This window comes from Centropristis striata, chromosome 22 (genome assembly GCF_030273125.1).
Source record: "Centropristis striata isolate RG_2023a ecotype Rhode Island chromosome 22, C.striata_1.0, whole genome shotgun sequence".
Taxonomy (NCBI): domain Eukaryota; kingdom Metazoa; phylum Chordata; class Actinopteri; order Perciformes; family Serranidae; genus Centropristis; species Centropristis striata.
In genome coordinates, this window is record NC_081538.1 from 19,976,669 (window position 1) to 19,996,117 (window position 19,449).

At 37.4% G+C, this 19,449-nt stretch overlaps 1 protein-coding gene across 1 annotated transcript; it reads right to left on the reverse strand.

The window, feature by feature from the left end:
• Positions 1 to 7,325: 7,325 nt before the first annotated feature.
• LOC131961071 (E3 ubiquitin-protein ligase Hakai-like) lies at positions 7,326 to 14,287 on the reverse strand. The gene is made up of 6 exons (XM_059326348.1): positions 14,155 to 14,287; positions 12,813 to 12,977; positions 9,856 to 9,962; positions 9,523 to 9,606; positions 9,365 to 9,438; positions 7,326 to 8,658 (listed from the first exon to the last, which is right to left on the reverse strand). The coding sequence occupies exons 1-6, from the start codon at positions 14,165 to 14,167 to the stop codon at positions 7,644 to 7,646; spliced, it is 1,458 nt and encodes a 485-aa protein (XP_059182331.1). The 5' UTR covers positions 14,168 to 14,287; the 3' UTR covers positions 7,326 to 7,643.
• Between the last annotated feature and the right edge of the window lie 5,162 nt (positions 14,288 to 19,449).

Below are 19,449 nucleotides of genomic sequence, written 5' to 3' on the forward strand. Positions count from 1 at the left end.
CTGCTCAGCAAGCTCCTCAACCTCTTTCCATAGTTCATCAAAGGACTTCTCAGTTCTGTAGTCCTGGAAAGTGTCTGTAAGGCACCTACTAGATCCACAGCCCTTGCTAGATCAAGAGTGCTGGACTGGAGCATGTCAGAAAGACATTTGGCATCACCAAGCACTTTACAAAAGGTAACCAAAAGCCCTATGAACTGTAGATCTATCTGAGAAAGAAGACCCTCGCCTCCACTGACCTTTCTCCACGTCTTTCCAGCGCAAGATCCTGCAACAGTCTCAGAACTGCTGGAAGCCTGTCTCTCAGATTACGGCACGCTGTGTATCTGCATGCCCACCTTTGGGTCTGTAAGTAGCTCCCTGGGCTGCTGTGATGGATACAGCTCTTTCTGGATGGCAAGCCACTTCAGATGGACATACGAGCCAGACACAAAGTTATACAGCTGCTGCAGAAGTGCAAAAAAGTCAACAACCTCAGGCACTGCTTTTGTAGCATCAACAAGAACTAAATTCAAGCAATGCGCATTACAGTGAACGTAAAATGCAAATCTGGCATTGCTTTGAATTCTTGCAGATACTCCAGAATGTTTACCGCTCATGACAGATGCACCGTCGTACCCTTGTCCCACAAGGTTATTTCTGTAGTCCAGACCATGCCCCTCTAGAACACTGACAATCAGTTTACTGAGACCTGCTGCATCAAGGCTTTCAGCTGCCTGGAAGCATAGGAAGCTGTCGTGGATGGCACCATTGTAATAATACCGTACAACTATAGACATTTGTTCCTTTTTTTGCAAGTCTTTTGTTTCATCTGCAATCACACTGAACACTTCATTTTCTTTCACTTCTTTTATGATTTCACTCTGTACCATCTCAGCTAAGCCCTGAAGAATTTCGTTTTGGATTTGGTGACTTGTGTACTTTGCATTCCCACATGCATCCAGCCTTTTTTCAATAAATTTGTCGTGCTTCGCTATCTCATCTAGTATGGCCAAAAAGTTCCCCTTATTCTTAGAGTCCTCAGACTCCCGATGGCCTCTCTGCGCTATATTTTGGGTTGCGGTCAAAAGAAGCACATTTGCTATAGTTTTCACATAATGTTGATTTTCTTCCACTTTTTTTTTGTCGGTTCATGTTCAAAGAGTTTAACATGGTTGTGTTCATCTCAGTAGCTTTTTTACACTGATTCCATGCATACATTGCATTGACATGCATTTCTGAGTGGAGTTTAAACCCAGCCTCCTTTGACAATGCTTTTTTCCAATTGGAGAAGCCTGACTCTGAGGCAAAGACGGAGTCTGGTGCATTAGGCAAGGAGAAATGTCTGCAGGCAAAGCAGTAGGAAGAGTCTTCAAGGATTGAGTATTCAAGCCAAGAATTGGCTCTATACCAGGCACTGTAGAAAGCTCCCTTCCTTGATCCATGCTGGGTTCTGGGGAATCGTGTCAGACAAGGCTGAACTGGTCCCTCCTCTTTGCATCTTGAAATATCTGGAATATAAATAAAATGGTCATGAAAACACAGTTAAGGGATCCAGAAGATTATTAGGCGATAACTGCAGCTAACTAGCAGGTTTCGGGTAAGTAGACCTACCACTGGGTCCTCTTGGATGAGCAAAAGTAGTGCTGGAGACAGCTGGCTCTTCTGGCTCACCGACATCCGATACATACAAAAAAATAAAAGTACAGCGAGAACTTCTCGCTGTACTTTTATTTTTTTGTATGTATCTCTTTAATCCATTCATCTATTTATTTTGTTTGGGGGTGGGTGCTTGCATGTGTTATGTATGTCTTTGTATGTTTCTTACAAGAAAACATACAACAGTTTTAAAAGAAATCTAGCACTAGACAGGTCTATTAGCTTCCCTTAATTCACATTAACCCTTTGATGCAGAACATGGGTCTAAAGTGACCCAACTAAGTTTTTATATTCTATATCTTTGCAATAAATTAATTTCATCATTCAGGTTTTCCTCAAACAACTTGTTTTTGATAATCATACATCCTAATTTTTTGTTTTCATTTCTTACTTTTTGAATAAACCCCCCTTTTTTTTAACACTACGTTTCTAATGCACAAGGTCATTTTTGACCCATGTTGTGCATTAGGTGTTTATATGTTGTGCATCAAGGGGTCACCAATTTAAAACCTGACAAAGAAGATGCAAATATTAACTATCCTATTTTGTTAAATTGGTGTTTTTTTCAATGGAAAGTATTGTTTGGTGGCTCTAATAAGTCTCAAATGTTAAAATATGTGATTTTCCGATGTAATCTGGTGGTTCTAGCAACTCTTTAAACTTAAACCTTAAAAATAAAACAAACATAGTTACACATATACTCAAATTGTTGAAAAGCATGAAAGGAAAATGGATATAATGATCTGTTGTAATAAAATAAAATAAAATATATTCAAACACACAGCCAGGATGAAATAACATGGGAAATGAATGCGGGTCATTTTGGACCCATGTTGTGCATCAAAGGGTTAAAGAAAGTAGAACCATTTTCTTTCAGCTGGTAGCTCTTCTGGATCAATACTAAACTTCAAGTCCTGTAGGTCCATCATGCTAACAGATGTCAACAGGCTAACGTTAGCTTCCCCGGTTAGCTTACATTAAGCCTCTATTTATTTGGTTAGCTTGAGCAACCAGCGGGGATTTTTTTTCTGCCAGTAATGAACAATGGCTTTGCACGTGCATCATTTATCTCCCTTCAGATGTTAAACGCTATTTATTTAGATATCCGTCCACTACTCGGTAGTTCAAGCCGGTTACCAATAACTTATTACTGTGATCAGTTCAATCGACAATCGGCCTACCGAGCTCAGGGCAGGCGAAGCAATCAATCCCAGAGCGACATGATTCAGCGACACCTTCAGCTCAAAACCATTAAAAAATATTAGTTACTTAACTATTTGTTAATTAGTTAATTATTTACATTATTTTATTAATACATGTATAATTGAGTATGTAAGCAATAAACTTGAATTGAATTGAATTGAATTGAATTGTTTAGTAGTTTTCAGCAGGTTGTAGAAGTAAACATTACAACATAGTAAATGTTATTAATTTAATTTATTTGTAGTTATTTTTACATTTTTAAAAACTAATATATGCTTACATTAAATGTTATTAATATAATTATCTCTTTTTTTAAATATATTTTTTCTGTTTTTCCAGTTAAATTATATTTAAAAGAAAAGAAAATCCAGTCACAGTCCCAAATATAAAAAATATATTACATTACTTTAATAATACAGTTAAATTAGACGATGGTCATGCTAATTTAAACTACATGTGAAAACTAAGTCATGAGAAGTATTTGAAATTTGAACAAACTCTGGAACAGTTGGCTCAATTCACTTGTTATTTTATCTCCATTTTAGTGATATTCAAATTATGTTAACATGAAATTATGTCTAAAACACACAACATATTTCACATTATTATTGCATTCACTACCTTACACCAGATTTATTATAGTTTTAGTCTTTTTCATTACTTTTTAATTGTATTTAGTTTTTCAATGTTTGTTTTTAATTCAGTTTACGTTCAGTGATTTTCACAGAGTGGGTTTGCATATTAGTTTAGTTTTTTATTGTTTGAGAATGTTTGCCTTCAGTTTTCTTTAATAATGATAATAATAATCATCATAATCACAGATGGGAGGTAAACACTATTATGGAAATGTAAACATCAGTTATACTTAGGCCTATAAGATAAGATAAGATAAGATAAGATAAGATAAGATAAGATAAGATAAGATAAGACTTTTTTTACCCTGCAGTGGGGAAGTTCAGTGGTCACAGCAGCTTAAGATACAGACGGTGGTGTTACAAAGACTGTTCAGGCATACAAACAAACAAAAGACATAAAATACTGACATGGCTGCTAGAACCTTATTATTAATATTGCACATAGGGTTTTTCCTGGGAGTATTTTTCATTGCACAGATATTGCACATTAGTGAAAATAGATTGTTATATGTTGTAATATGAACAATAAAGAAATATATAAACATATATATACATATGTATATGCAAAGGGTTTACATGGCATAGTATAAAAGGGTATAAAAACAAATATATAACATACAAAGTATACAGAAGATATCTATATTAGTTAAGCTGTACAGCAAATATGTAAAAGTGGAAAGTGTGGTATTTAGTTTGCTGAAGGTGTCAGTAAGATATAATATAATGAGAAATAAGAGGATTTATTGGCAATAAAAGCAACAAAATAATAATATGCAGCCATTTTAAAGAAAAATAAATATTGCAGTATACTATATACAAGATTGATTGAGAATTTCATTTTGAACATGTAAAGGTCAACAAAAACACTAAAAATAAGATAAAATAAAAGTGAAATGAAAATAAATATACAATGAGAGAGAAAAAAGAGAAAAAAGAAAAGAAAACGAGAACAGGTCAAACCTGTACATGCAACAGCTCAGTTGTTAATTTCTCTTAACAGATTAAATTAAATCATACATGTTCAAAAGGGAGTAGGAAGAAGTGTACACTTATAAATTCCTACTCCTTCTCCTCTGCTTATTATATTATTATCAATACTATTACTGATATTATTATAATTTATAGACTATCTTTATGTATATATATATTTTGTATTTAAATATCTTTACATATACATAATTTCTTATTTCTTCATATTCATTTACATACATACATACATACATACAGACAGACATACATACATACATACATACAATTATGCATAATAATAATAATAATAATAATAATAATAATAATAAATAATAATAATAATATATAATATATGAAATAGGTGGATCTATTGGCAATAAAAGCAATAAAATAATAATATGCAGCAAAATTAGAGAAAAATAAATATTACAAAATACAATATACAAGATAAAAAGATACAAAGAAAATAATAATAATAATAATAATATAAGAAATAGGTGGATCTATTGGCAATAAAGGCAATAAAATAATAATATGCAGCAAAATTAGAGAAAAATAAATATTACAATATACAAAGATGATGATGATAATAATAATAATAATAATAACAATAATCATAATCATAATAATACATAATAATATAATATAAGAAATAGGTGGATCTATTGGCAATAAAGGCAATAAAATAATAACATTCATCAAAATTACAGAAAAATAAATATTAAAATATACGATATACAAGATAAAATATACAAAGAAAAAATACATATATACAATTTGAATTTGAACGGGAAGTTATTGTTGGAGTTTTATCATTAAGTGCAGCCTCAGAGTATATTGATATTATTATATTAATGATGCCGCTCAGGATTGGTTCAGCGCTCCACATTACAAAGCCCTGAGGTTCAGGTTGTGGCCTGTAGGCGGCGACACAGAGCCCCTTTTCTGTAAAAACAACATCTCACCTTCTTTCTTTAGTCCAAGTGCTGGAGCACGTTTGAGTGACCATGGAGTGCATTTGCTGTCATGTAGTTCAGCGTTAATACGGCGTGAATATTGGAAGAGGGGGGGCTTTAGCGTGGAGCGTATTAGGGCCATATATGAAAAAATAAATAAATAAATAGGAACCCAGGGGAGAGGGACCCAGCCACCATGGCATGATTAAAAACAGATAACATGTGGTGATGTTACGACATCACCACATTTCATTCCTTTCTACCTGCGGGATGTCTCTTCTTCTCCATCACTCTGTTTAAGGTGTTTTATCAGAATGATCCGACTGACGCTCGCGTTCACACGGAGCGCTGTCTCTCTTTCAGACCTCCTCTGCTTCTTGTTGACAGTTACAGTGTAACGTCCGTCTAAACTTTTTTCACAGCAGCAGGTTTATTGTTCCCAGCCTTCATTCCTCACGGTCATCCTCATGTGATGCGTCTTTACGCGTGCCATGGAGCCGGGTTTATGGGATCTTTATTCATCTTTTTGAAGTGTGTGTGTGTCTGTGTGCCTGTGTGTGCCTGTGTGTGTCTGTGTGTGTATGTGTGTGGCACCGGACGGACCCAGTGAGGCATGGACCAGTATTACCCCCCTCCCCCGGGTCCATATTTTTTTTTTTCATACTTGGCTCTAATAGTTGTCCTAATACAGCAGCAAATAATAATTAATAAATTATATAAAGGCATTCCCGTGCCCCTGAGCTGGACACAGTTCACAGTATAAATACACAATGGAAGTTGTTATTCATGTGCAGGTGTTTGTTAAACAGAGAAAACACTTATTATTATTATTATTATTAGTGCATGTCTCCAGCTGTTAAAGCGACTGACAGCTGATCCAGCTGTGATCCGCTGCCGCCGTCATTAGAAACGGACGTCGCTTCACGTGACGCTCCGGAGGGAAGGACGTCTCATGTCTCTTAAATCGTTTCCCCTCTCCTCGCTTCCCTCACTTGCGTCTCTCCATGCATCCCCGGTGGGCGGGACTAAGACGCAAGTGAGGGACGCAGGGATGCGAAATAAGAAACATGGGATGCACCTATAGTTGAGCAGGTAAATTGACATCAGAAAGCCAAAGGTAAATGTTCTCAACCCATATAAACCTTAATAGGTTTAATTGATCGATTAACTAAGTATTTTTATTAAAGATGTATATCAGAATATCTTGACAGTGCTGAGCTGCATCTCACTGATCTTTAGGTTCCAGCTTTCAGATGATGTTCAACACTTCTATGTGGCATCTACTGCTGACCTGCTATCTCCCCCTAAACATCCACTGCCCACAACACCCAATTCTCAATAAAATGGGACTGAATGATAAGGGATATGACTATAGCACTGATTTTGCATGTTCTGTCTGCCCCAAGGCCAGGCCTGAGATGTTGCAGAAGTGGGAAAAAAAAGCAATCAGAGTTTAAAACTATGGTGAAATCTAGTCCAGGCTGTCTGTGTGTAAATGTTTCATTTGATCATTCTTAAATTTAACTTAAAATCCTTGTGCTTTGGTAAAAATTGTTGAAATCTTTGTTGCAGCTCATCTTAGCCAGGATCTCTTGTAAAAAAAAAAAAAAAGATCTTTGATCTCAATGGGACAAACCTGGTTGAACATAGCTTAAATAAAGAAAATGTGACGTGTCACGTGTACTTCAAAGACTGATACAGAACCAGGTTTGAAAGAAAAAAACATTTTAAACAAATGACAAAAGGAGCCGAAGACAAACAGCCGTCCTAATAAACAGGAAACACAAAGCCACTTAATAAAACCTGTTATTATCGTCTTCTTGTTAGGAAGCTTACAATATTACAATAACTCAATCACATCAAAGCAAACTGATCAGCTTGTGATCCTTCATCAGTCGTCATATTAAACAAATATGAGATGCACATCTGCTGTTAAAAATTTATTGAGACATATTTAGAGTCTTTCAATGTACAGTACATATGCGTGAAATCAGCTGACATATATACAGAAATATTTACCATACGCTAATAAAAAAAGGGACTCTTCTGCTCTTCTCCAAGTCTACTGGATGCTCAGTACACTTAACTAAAATGTGCAGCACATACATACACATTTGCTTCTGGGCAAATGTTATATCAAAATCAAAGTCCTACATCCTTTAACCCTGAGGTCTACGATCACATTATTTAGACAAATGGTATGGAACAGAATAACACGCTGTTGCCCATTCATTCAGTTGGCAGTTTACTGATAATAAGGCCGGTAGCGGCCCTGATCTGGGTGGTGTGGTCCAGGCATCTGACCCTGGGGAGGAGGACCCTGCATTCGTGGAGGTGGGGGCCCTCTCGGAGCGGGCCACATCCCAGGACTGAGGCCTCCTGGCTGGCTGAACGGGGGACTGAGGGTGCCCTGGTCTTCGGGGAACTGCTGCATGGAGTTGGGGTTGTAGTGATGAGGTGGAGGGGCGTTAACAGGGGGGCCACTGTGTTGTGGTGGAGGTCCTGGGGGCGGGTGGTTCATATAGGGGGGCATCTGGCCCATGATGTGCCCTGGTGGTGGAGTGATTGGTGGGGGAGCTGTGGACATGGGAGGAGGAGGGGCCTGGTTGTACACCATGTGTGGCGTGCCAGAGCCCTGGGGAGGATGCTGCATGGGGTGGCTGATAGGAGGAGGCGGGGGAGGTGGTGGACCGAAATGTTGCTGCGGTGGCGCCATCATGTGGTGAGAGTGGGACACTACGGGTGGCTGGCCTGGATAGTCCCCGGGGTGGTGGTGGGGGGGCTGAGCAGGGCCTGGCCCGCCAGAGAGGGGCTCCCGAGAGGAGGAAGAGTCATCTTGGATGGGCACGGTGATGAGATTGCTGTGCTTACGGGTTGTTACCGTGGCGATGCGGAATGTCTCAGGGCCGAGAGCGTTCGGCGGCGGGGCTTCGTGAGCTGAAGGTGGGGGCGGCTGACTGTAGGGGTCGTGACCGCCGTGCTGGAGCGGGTTGGGGAGGTGAACATGGTTCTTGGGGAGGTGAGGTGGAGGCACGCGGAATCTTTCAGGGACCTCGGATGCAGGGGGCAGGTGCACTGGCTCCTGCCGGCCAGTGGAAGACTTGGCTGCCCTCATGTGCCGGTGGTTGACGTGGGCCTGCAGGTCCCGCTGGGACAGGTAGGTGCGCTTGCATCCCGGCACAACACTGCACATGTAGAGGGAACCACGCTGGCACTGCTCAATGCGCTGCACTGGGTCTGTACAGTTGTACAGGGTGAGGCTGGACACGGGGACACAAGTTCAGTGACACGAAGAAATCATTAATCTATTAAGACCAAAGTCACCCCGAGACAAACCCCCTAAAAAACCTAAGCGTTGTTTGAAAAAAAAACCTCCCAAAACCTGAGGGTATTCTGAAAAACTATACGGAAGATCTTTTTCGAACTAATTTATGTCTCAGCCTCTGTAACAGATAGAGACATGATATAAAAAACATTTAAAAGCTAAAACATTTGGCTTTGACTGTAGAGCAGTGCCTTTGGCCTAAAGTGCATTCACATTTTTAAAACATCAATGAACAACAACAAAAAGAACGTATTACACTATGTCGCACAGAAAGACAAACGTGACAGCAATATTTTCAATAAAGCAGTAGTAGTGTCATAAGGATATGACAGCCTTACATGCTACATGCACCTTTAAAGGCACACTATTTAAGAATTGTTGTTCACTGTTCTTAAACATCTTGGACAGCAGTAGATTAAAGCTTAATGCATCCCGTTCATGTCATGTTCAAGGGCCACAAATAACTAAGCTATGCATAGTATACCTTTAATTAAAAAAAAGTGCTAACATCAGGTTCAGTAAATATTTTCTTTGATTCAACACTCAGACATTTACACTCAAGATAAATGTCAAAAATTGCAAGGAATTGCAGTCATCACCACAACACATTTAAAAAGCTTAAACGTCTCAACAAAACTCACCCGGGGCACATTTTTTCTCCTTTCTTCTCATGAAGCAAAGCACAGTCATAGCAGAAAACATGTTTGCAGGGGATCTGATGAGTTAGAGGACAAGAGTTACACATGAACATTTTTCTATGACTGCCTGCAGAGAAAAGTCAGTTAAAAGACATACATACCATTCGTCCATATAGCTGGATAGGAAGACCGCATTTATCACAAAAGTGAATAGGTACTTCATCCCTTTCTCCAATCAGATGCAACTGCGAAAAAAGGTAGATAACTAGTCTTAAAACACACTCATACGCTGTTATTTGGGAAACCATTTAATACTGTCTACTTTTTTGTTTCATTAAAACTGGACATCAACAAAAATTGTTGAATCCAGTCTGGCATCAGTACAATTTTTCTGATTGTTTGGAGGGGAGACATCCTGTACTTGGTGCTGGAAATGAGTGATCAAGTGTTTGTCATTCATATCCTTTTCATTTCCCTCCTCACAGGTGACGTACCTTATAGTCCCAAAACAGGACCTGGGGGAACCTCCTCTGAGTGGCAAACACATCACCAGCTTTAGCTCCACAATCGAACCTATCTTCTTGTTTGAAGCCAAAGGCATCTGTAACACATGAGAGATAAATTATTAATCATGTCATGCAAAAACACAGGAATCTATTTCTATTGTCCTGGCAAAGTTATGACCAGGAGACCTGAGGGATGTTCCATCAACGCAGCCAAACAAACCGTGGCTTAATTGAAAAAGCCTGGTTAGAATTAACACCAACTTCCACTTGAGGCTAAAGCCGTTCCACTGACACAGCTCAGCGTGTCTAGTCAATGCTAACTCAACGCAGTCTATACAAGCTGGCATTGTGCGTGAGCGCGGCGTATATAAGCAGCCAAGATCAATCGATCATGGAACAGCAGGGAGCAGCCAATAACATGTCGCTATAAGAGGTGAAAAGCAAAAACGCTGAAGGAGCTTTATGAAGAATATCAAGTGACGGTAACAATAACAGACAATACTGCTCCATTAACAGAGCCAGGGAGATGGCATGGCAAAAAAAATTGCCGATTGATTTACTTAAGAGTAATTCATTCCTACTTATCGTGTTATTTGTAGTTGTTAATAAATTAACATTTAGATCACGTGACACAATAAGACTGGTGTTATCAGTAGGCTGGATAATAACAGCTGTATGTTCGCAGTGATGCTGTAGGCTAACTTGGGAGAACTCACAACTACAATGAATTTAATGTTTATTGGCCTAACTATATTGATTATTCTGTCACATATCAACAGTAGGAATCTGAACAGCCAAAAAAGGACTTGAAACAGGACAAGTGAAAACATAATAATGTTTGGGCTGCATCTTCATTCTACAGATTGTGTATCACCATGCACCTTGCTGCAGGACACAGCTGGAACAACTACTGCAGCAAGCAATGAAGAAACTGAGAAATTACATAATAAATGGCAACTACATAATCAGCTACTCTTTGACACATTTTCTTTTACAGGATGTCGGCTCGATCTACAAGCCTCATATGCTTATGCAAACTGAAAACCAGAAACTCAATATGGAGCTAAAAAGCCATAAATGTAATACATTTATTTGGAGATAAAGAAACTAGAGAATGATGTAAATATACATTTTACCACAGCAGAAGGTTAAGACTGTATTTAATGTCTTTTTTTGTCTTCATAGCTAGAACAAATTAATGAATAAAGGACTGCTAAAAAATGTTTGCACACTTTTCTTAAATTTTACATGTTGAGCGTTCAAATAAAAGGGTCACTCCAAAACAAATGTTGCATGAATTAAAAAACAGATTGTCTGAAATAAGTGTGCAATTTTTTTCATACATATTTTCTTCACAATGTGAGAAAAAAAAGTCTTAACTATAGGCTGTACATATAAGAAAGTCTAAACTTTCTGCATGGACATGACAAAGGTGTTGCATGCGCGAAAAAAAATGGGACGTAACTGTCTTTTGGGGTTTTGTATCCGCCTGTTGGGATCACAGCTAAAGTTAGCTTGTCAGTTAGTCTGCCCTGGAGCAGGCAAGTTCAGTGGTGTAAGTTACCATGGTTACGGAGCGTGGTGTCACATAAGCCACTTTAATGAAACGCAACCCTTTATTTAAATTTGCGAGACTTATCAAAATAAGACAAGCTTCTCTTAATCTACCCCTGATAAGGCTGTCCAAGTCTCAATGTGTTAATAATTACAGCATATCTTTCAAATATGAACAATGCATATATTTTATGTGTGATCTCAGATATACAAAGTGTTTAATAATTCTGTCAAATGATTATTTAACTTTTCTAAGTATATATTTTTGACCCTTCGAAATCCACTTTCTTTGGCATGAATTAGATCCACTGCACAGCACTTATTTAAAAAAGAAAAACTGTCCAACACGTTGTTCATTACACATAAATATTACATTAGGTCCAAACAAAGCCTGACCAATCAGTTTTAATATTCTCCGTTCCAACATAAAAACACTGAATGTGTCCCCATGTTAACCTTCACTTCAACTCAGGTAAAGAGTCATGGATTATAATATACACATCCAAATCCTTGTCCTGAATCCCCCAGTTAAGAGAATACAAGTAAAATGAAGACAAACAAAATGTTCCTTATGACATTATCTGCTGGTACACCAGACACAGACCAAAAGCTGTGAAAGTCTTACCATGATTGCATATGGCAGAAAAGGAAACACTAATGAAACCATGGCTGCTTTTACATATAAAGTCTAATTGACTCAGTGCGATTCAGTGTGGTGAAATTGCAACATCGTCAAATTTTGAATTTGGTTTTCTTCCACACCGCTTTAACAAGCTCACCAAGCATTGTAAACAAATGTGGTTCCTCTATTGGACAGAATGTGAGAAAAAGAGCCGACACTTTTTCAAAGCAAGCCACTTTTATGTGGCATTGATCTGCTGTGTGACTGAATCTATTAACCACCATTCTGTCTCTAAATCATTTGAAGACTTTGTTGTTTGTGTGTGGAGCCACAAGCAACTGTTATGTGATAGTTTGATCATATTTAGAAAAGGGCCTTTACTCCGTCATCAGACCACATCTGTCCACAAGACATTTTACAAGCCTGCTACTGCCCTGCCTGGTGTTGATTCTCAGATTTCTGCCCAATTTCAACACAGAATGCGCTGTGTTTTGGTTCGCTTCATTCCTTTGTTTCGGACTGTGTTCTCACCTGCAGTGAAATGAAATCTGGTGCACTTGGAAGCCAACAGAGACCCCCGGTTTTCAGTGGACCCAGAGTTCAGTTCTCTGGTCTGCAACAGAGCTCGTTTGAGCTTTCACACCAGCACAAAACGAACTGACTTTCCAGCAAAACACACCAGAGTTCATTTCAAGCAGACCAAACAGCTCAGGTGTGAATGTCCCCTAACTTAGCTACTGCAGAACAGTGTAGTGCAGAATGTGCATACCATCTTCCCCAGCCTCACTTTTACATGGCCTGCTACTGGGTCTCTGGGTGCGGGGCAGAGGTTTGCTCCTTAAGGGCTGCTTGGATATGAGTTTGATGGGGATTCGTCTGCGAACATCTGGGCCACCCAAACTCCCAGAACCATCACTTCCTTGAAGATCATTGTCTGTAAGAAAAAAGACTACTTTTGAGTGTTGTGAAATTATTTCTAATACATACAAAAAAAAACACTGGGTCAAAGGATATGGCAACACTTAGAGTTAAAACCGATTTATTAGATTTTTTTATTAATAATAGTACAAAATGAAATTGGCCAGTGGGGAAGGTGACATTTTAATTAATTAATGACAAGAACATAACCTTTTAAAAGCCACTTTTGTCAATTGTCATTCAGGAGAAGATGCTTAAAGTCAGGATGTGCAAAATACACTCAGTGTTGCTACACAATGTCAAATTCCTACATTTTTCAGGCGTTACCAAGGTTTTCCAGCACGTTACAGCTGTTGTAAATAAGTATATACAGTACATACAGTATACTGATTATTTAACTTCTTCAAATAAACTATTGTCATTGTGCTAGAGTAATAACCTTGGAAACATCACATTAAAAGTAAAGGATTTTCAAGTACTTCCAGCACCCGTGGGAACCCTGAGCACTGTGACAGGGCCTGTGATAGTGACCCTACCTGTCCACAAAGTGAAAAATAACACTTCAGATTAGCAATCCCTTATTTTGCTGAGAATGTTAAATTACTAACATCTGATAACGTTTTGAAACTTTAAGTGACCAGCTAAACTAACGTTATGAAATCGCAATTTAATTATTATAACCTCGTCATTTTATTTCATAAGCTAAGAGGAACAAATCATAAAATGCATTAAACATTCTGAATACATTCAGTAAGTTATGTCAGCTTCTAGCTAGATTAATTAGCATTATGCTAACGTTGGTGATGTAGTTAACATTCGCGCCCCAAGTCGAGCCAGCTACGCCTACTAACATATGGAATGCAATGTTTGCCATTCAATAGATGGTAGTAACTGTGTAAACTCGACCGCAACATTGCATGCGACCTAATAGATTCATTTAGAAATTATCGTTAACTTTCGGTGTTTTAGTGTTACTCCATTGCTAGCTAGTCTTTAGCTAGCATGTTAGCCTGGACACTGCTAGCTGTAACGCTGCTGTGGAAGATAACGGGAGGTCGTAGCAAACTCGTCTAAAGGGGGGATGATATGCCGCTATCTGACAAGCTTATACAGCAATGATTAACATGCGTGGTGGGAAATATATCACATATAATAAGTTTGCTACCGTCCGCCCTACTGGGTATTTAGCTTACCGCTTTGGTCCATGATCCAACGAGTGAACGCAATGCATTGTGGGATAGAGAAGGCGAGGAGAAGAGGTGAAGGGAGAGGAAAGGAAACAAGAGAGGTATACAGCCCTATCCCTTGATGTGAATAAACAGACCGCTGAATCTGTTGATAATATGCTATATAAATTTATATGGAGAAATAGGATTCATTATAGTAGGAAATCAGTTTTCTAGGAACTCATATGAACATGGTGGTATGCATTTTTCAACCCTAAATAATACTTTCAAAATAAATTGGATAAAACAATTTCTTAAAAACCCATCTTCAATCTGTAATTTTATCCTAAATTTCTTATTTTCAAAACTTGGTGGCCATACATTTATTTTACTTTGCAACTACAACATTGAAAAGATCCCCTTAAAGCTGTCTTATTTCCATAAACAACTGCGTCTTTCTTGGACTTTAATTTATAGGCACAATTTGTCACCTCACAGATACTACATCTGGAACAACAGAGAGATATTATACAAACGGAAATCTTTATTTTTTGGAAAACTGGTTTAACCATGTAATCTATTTAGTCAAGCAGCTTTTAACTCTAATGGTGTTTTAATGTCTTACTCTAAATAAGTACAGTATTCCCATTCCTCCAAGGGAATACGCTGTAGTTTTTGATGCAATACCGTCTAGTGTTATTATGCTACTTAAAAGCTCCATTACATCTGAACTGACTTTACTGAAATTAGACCCTGCTGACACTAGTGATGGCCAAATCTTTCTACTAAGAAAAGTAATAACAACTGTAATATACATGCTTTATTTCAAAAGGACATAATCTCTGTTCCAAATGTAGTCTCTTACTGGAATAGCTTCACTCCAGACTTGAACTGGAAGAAAATCTGGTGCCTTCCTTCTAAATATCTGATTATAAATAAGGTTTAAAAAAGTGTATTTTAAAATGATTCATAGGTTTTTTTCCCTGCAGCTTATTTCTACGTAGATACAAAAAGGACATTGACGTGAACTGCTCATTCTGCAAACAGTGTGAAGAAGATCTTTGTCATTTTGGTCCTGTCCAATTTGTTTTCTGGCAAGATGTCTTGCATTCATTTCCCAGAATATTTTATCTGGTGTCTCTCTTACATATATAAATGTACTGTTTGGGTTCCTCTCCTATCCTACGAACAACAAAGATCAATTTTTCATTATCAACCTGATTGTTCTACTTGCAAAATACCATATACACAAATCCAAATTCTCAATCACAAACCATCTTTTTTAAATTTTTGATAATGAACTCAGGCCATCAAAACCACTGAGCTATGCACTCTTTATAAGATGCTTATGAACTAATTCATTATTATTTTGTATACTGTGACCCCCTGGCATTGTTTTTGTTTTGTATTAATGTTCTGTGTTTTTACTGTTTGTAATACCTGACTTTCAATAAATAAAATAAAAAATAAAAACAAGAGAGGATGGGAGGAAAGGAAACAAGAGAGGATGGGAGGAAAGGAAACAAGAGAGTATGGGAAGAAAGGAAACAAGAGAGGATGGGAGGAAGGAAACAACAGAGAATGGGAGGAAAGGAAACAAGAGAGGATGGGAGGAAAGGAAACAACAGAGGATGGGAGGAAAGGAAACAAGAGAGGATGGGAGGAAAGGAAACAAGAGAGGATGGGAGGAAAGGAAACAAGAGAGGAAGGGAGGAAAGGAAACAACAGAGGATGGGAGGAAAGGAAACAATAGAGGATGGGAGGAAAGAAAACAACAGAGGATGGGAGGAAAGGAAACAACAGAGGATGGGAGGAAAGGAAACAACAGAGGATGGGAGGAGAGGAAACAACATAGGATGGGAGGAAAGGAAACAACAGAGGATGGGAGGAAAGGAAACAAGAGAGGATGGGAGGAAAGGAAACAAGAGAGGATGGGAGGAAGGAAACAACAGAGGATGGGAGGAAAGGAAACAAGAGAGGATGGGAGGAAGGAAACAACAGAGGATGGGAGGAAAGGAAACAAGAGAGGATGGGAGGAAAGGAAACAACAGAGGATGGGAGGAAAGGAAACAACATAGGATGGGAGGAAAGGAAACAACAGAGGATGGGAGGAAAGGAAACAACAGAGGATGGGAGGAAAGGAAACAACAGAGGATGGGAGGAAAGGAAACAACAGAGGATGGGAGGAAAGGAAACAAGAGAGGATGGGAGGAAAGGAAACAAGAGAGGATGGGAGGAAAGGAAACAACAGAGGATGGGAGGAAAGGAAACAACATAGGATGGGAGGAAAGGAAACAACAGAGGATGGGAGGAAAGGAAACAACAGAGGATGGGAGGAAAGGAAACAACAGAGGATGGGAGGAAAGTAGCTAGGGCGAGAAAGTATTATATAAGTTACACATGATTAATAAGAAGTAACCTCTGAAAGCACAAACTCAAGGATATTGTTTATCATTCATATAAATATCTAATAACTTAGTGTTCATCAGTTATTACTAGATACTGATGGAAATTAATTTAGATTAATTAGATGTTTAAGAATATTATATTGGGTAAACATTACTTTTAAACAGTTTCATAACTGAGAGGAGTTTCTGGCATTCATATCATGGTTTCATCTTTCTGATTTGCGCTTTGAAAGGAAAAGGAGAGGATATGTGGATTTTAATTCTTTTTGTAACTGAATATTTAATTGTGAAATTTAAGCAATATTTAATACTTGGAAAGAGCATGGAACAATAATCTGGCTCATTTAATAACGAACCTGGAGTAGAATAATTTTACCCTCTGCATATTTATACGTTAATTTGCTCTATACTCATGTACTCTTTTTTGAATGGATCCTCAAGGACTCTTGTTCTTGTATTATGCTACCTTTGGCCGCCATGTTCTTGTTTGTTTGCTTGTTTTATATTTTTCTTGTGACCTATGTGACAATTTTGTAAAACAAAACTCAATAAATATATTGTTGGAAAAAAATATTGAATACTTGGAATTATTGAAACATCACTCTAAATTGCATTAATATTTTTATATTTTTAAAAACCACATAACTGGACCATAGACTATAAATAATCTGTATAGTATGATCTAAACCACATAGAAATGTACTTATTTGTTTAAGGTTCACAAATTCAAATATTCTTGTTTCTCAAAAACTTTGAAATAAATAAGTTGCATTGGTGACCCTCAGACATTAAATGTAATATGTAAACTTCAGGCTACTGCGCATAAAAGTTCAACCTGAATGGAATCGATCAGACCTTTATCCTATTAGGTTACATTCTGTCATATGATTCAAGAAAGGGAAGTTCATGTGAGTGACTGGATTTTTTTTTTTTATCAGCAGCTGACATTTTCGAGGAGGAAACCCTCATATATTCAGACGGATGGCTTTTAACCCATTGAGGCCTGAAATGCCTGTAAAACCTCTGGGTGATTTTAAAATAAGCCCCTAAAACCTGAAGTTTTTCTGGAAATTCAACAGAAGTGTCAACGCTTCTACTAAATAATTGATTTTTCAGCCTCTGTATCAGATAGAAATGAAATTCAAAAAGTATTTGAGAGCTTATACAAATACTACAAATCCGCTGTCCAGGCTTCAATGGGTTAAGGTAAATATTTCATACTAATAATCCTGTGGTATTTAAATTGGATCTGGGATTACATTTTACAATAAGATTTTCAGTATACAATTCTATTTATTACAGCCCCTATACTTAAAACTTTCGGACATTTTTCCTCATTGACATTTTTGGACTAAAGAAACATGTATTCATTTATTTAAGCAGAAGTTTTAAAAAAATGTTTTAAAAAATGGAGGAAATCGTTTTTTTTAACCAACTTTTTCAAAGATAAAAAAGTTTTATTTTGAAAATCGGCCTTTCCTGTGTTGTTCTTATTTTAACAATCTGTGACATGACTGAAATCTGTGCTCTCAAATAGAGAGGATGTGATCCTGTAGTGTCACATTATGTGCTACCTTATGCAATATATACAGTAAAGACTACCTTAATCTTCTTTAAAGGTTAGAGGTCACACTCAGCACCTTGGAGTACCTCCCCATAGTCAGTAACTGTATCTATTATTTCTAGCTAAATGGAACCCACTAATGAAATAATAGAAAACTGAAACTTAAAACATAAAATATATGCTATAGTAATAATTAATTGCAATTATAAATCATATTTATTTTATTTTATTCACAAATGTTTGTACATTGTAAATCAGGGGAGCCATGCTAAATTAGCGTTAAATTGAGATAGTTTTAGATTTGATTTCTTAGAAAACTAGGGCCGCAACTTACGATTATTTTCATTATCGATTAATCTGTCGATTATTTAAACGATTAATCGATTAGTTGTTTGGTCAATAAAATGTTGAAAAATAACAATCATGTGTCCCAAACCACAAGAGGACATCATCACATCTCTTGTTTTGTCCACAAACCAAAGAGATATTCAGTTTATTGTCATAAAGTAACAAAGAAACCAGAAATATTCACATTGAAGAAGTTGAAATCAGAGAATTTGGTCTTATTGTCTTTAAAAAACTTCTCAAACCAATTATTCGATTATAAAAATAGTTGACGATTATTGTTCGATTAATCTAATAATTGTTGCAGCTCTATAGAAAACTGGTCTACTTTGAAGTTTATTGTGCCTGAAACTCCCTTTACTTAAATTGAACATAATTTGTGGTGAACTGTTTGCGTTGTCCACGTGAGACATCTTGGAATTACGTGGAAAAAAACATATTTCGGCAAATCAGTGTTTTATGGGACCACAAAGTATGAAGATCACTCATTTTTAGTATGGCACATAGATAAGTCCTAACAGGTATAGGATATCATATCGTCACACTGTTAAAATAATTGCCGAAGTCATTTTTTGTCAAATTATTATTTTTTTGCCTAAATCATCTCCTCATGACGCCGGCCACCTATGGTAAAATCGCCTACATCCTCAGTTGATCAGATCATGTGATTTTACCCCTTTAAGATAATGGCCTATGTCAAGTCTGTGACTTAAGTGGATTTATTATGCCTAAGTCAAAATAAAATGTGACTTTGAAGGTGTCTAAGATTGACATGAGCGTGTCATAAACATGACATGGGATGTGTCATGAACATTAATGACACTTTGAAGTAACATAAAGGCTCATGACACTTGTCATGTCATGTTTCTGACAGGCTTGTGTGACTCTTATGTAGACACCTTCAAAATAAAGTGTTACCATATCTTGCTTAAGTCGTTTATTTCTCTTAAGTTACATAATTTACACACAGTGTTATTACTATGCCAATAGCCATCCTTTGTTACA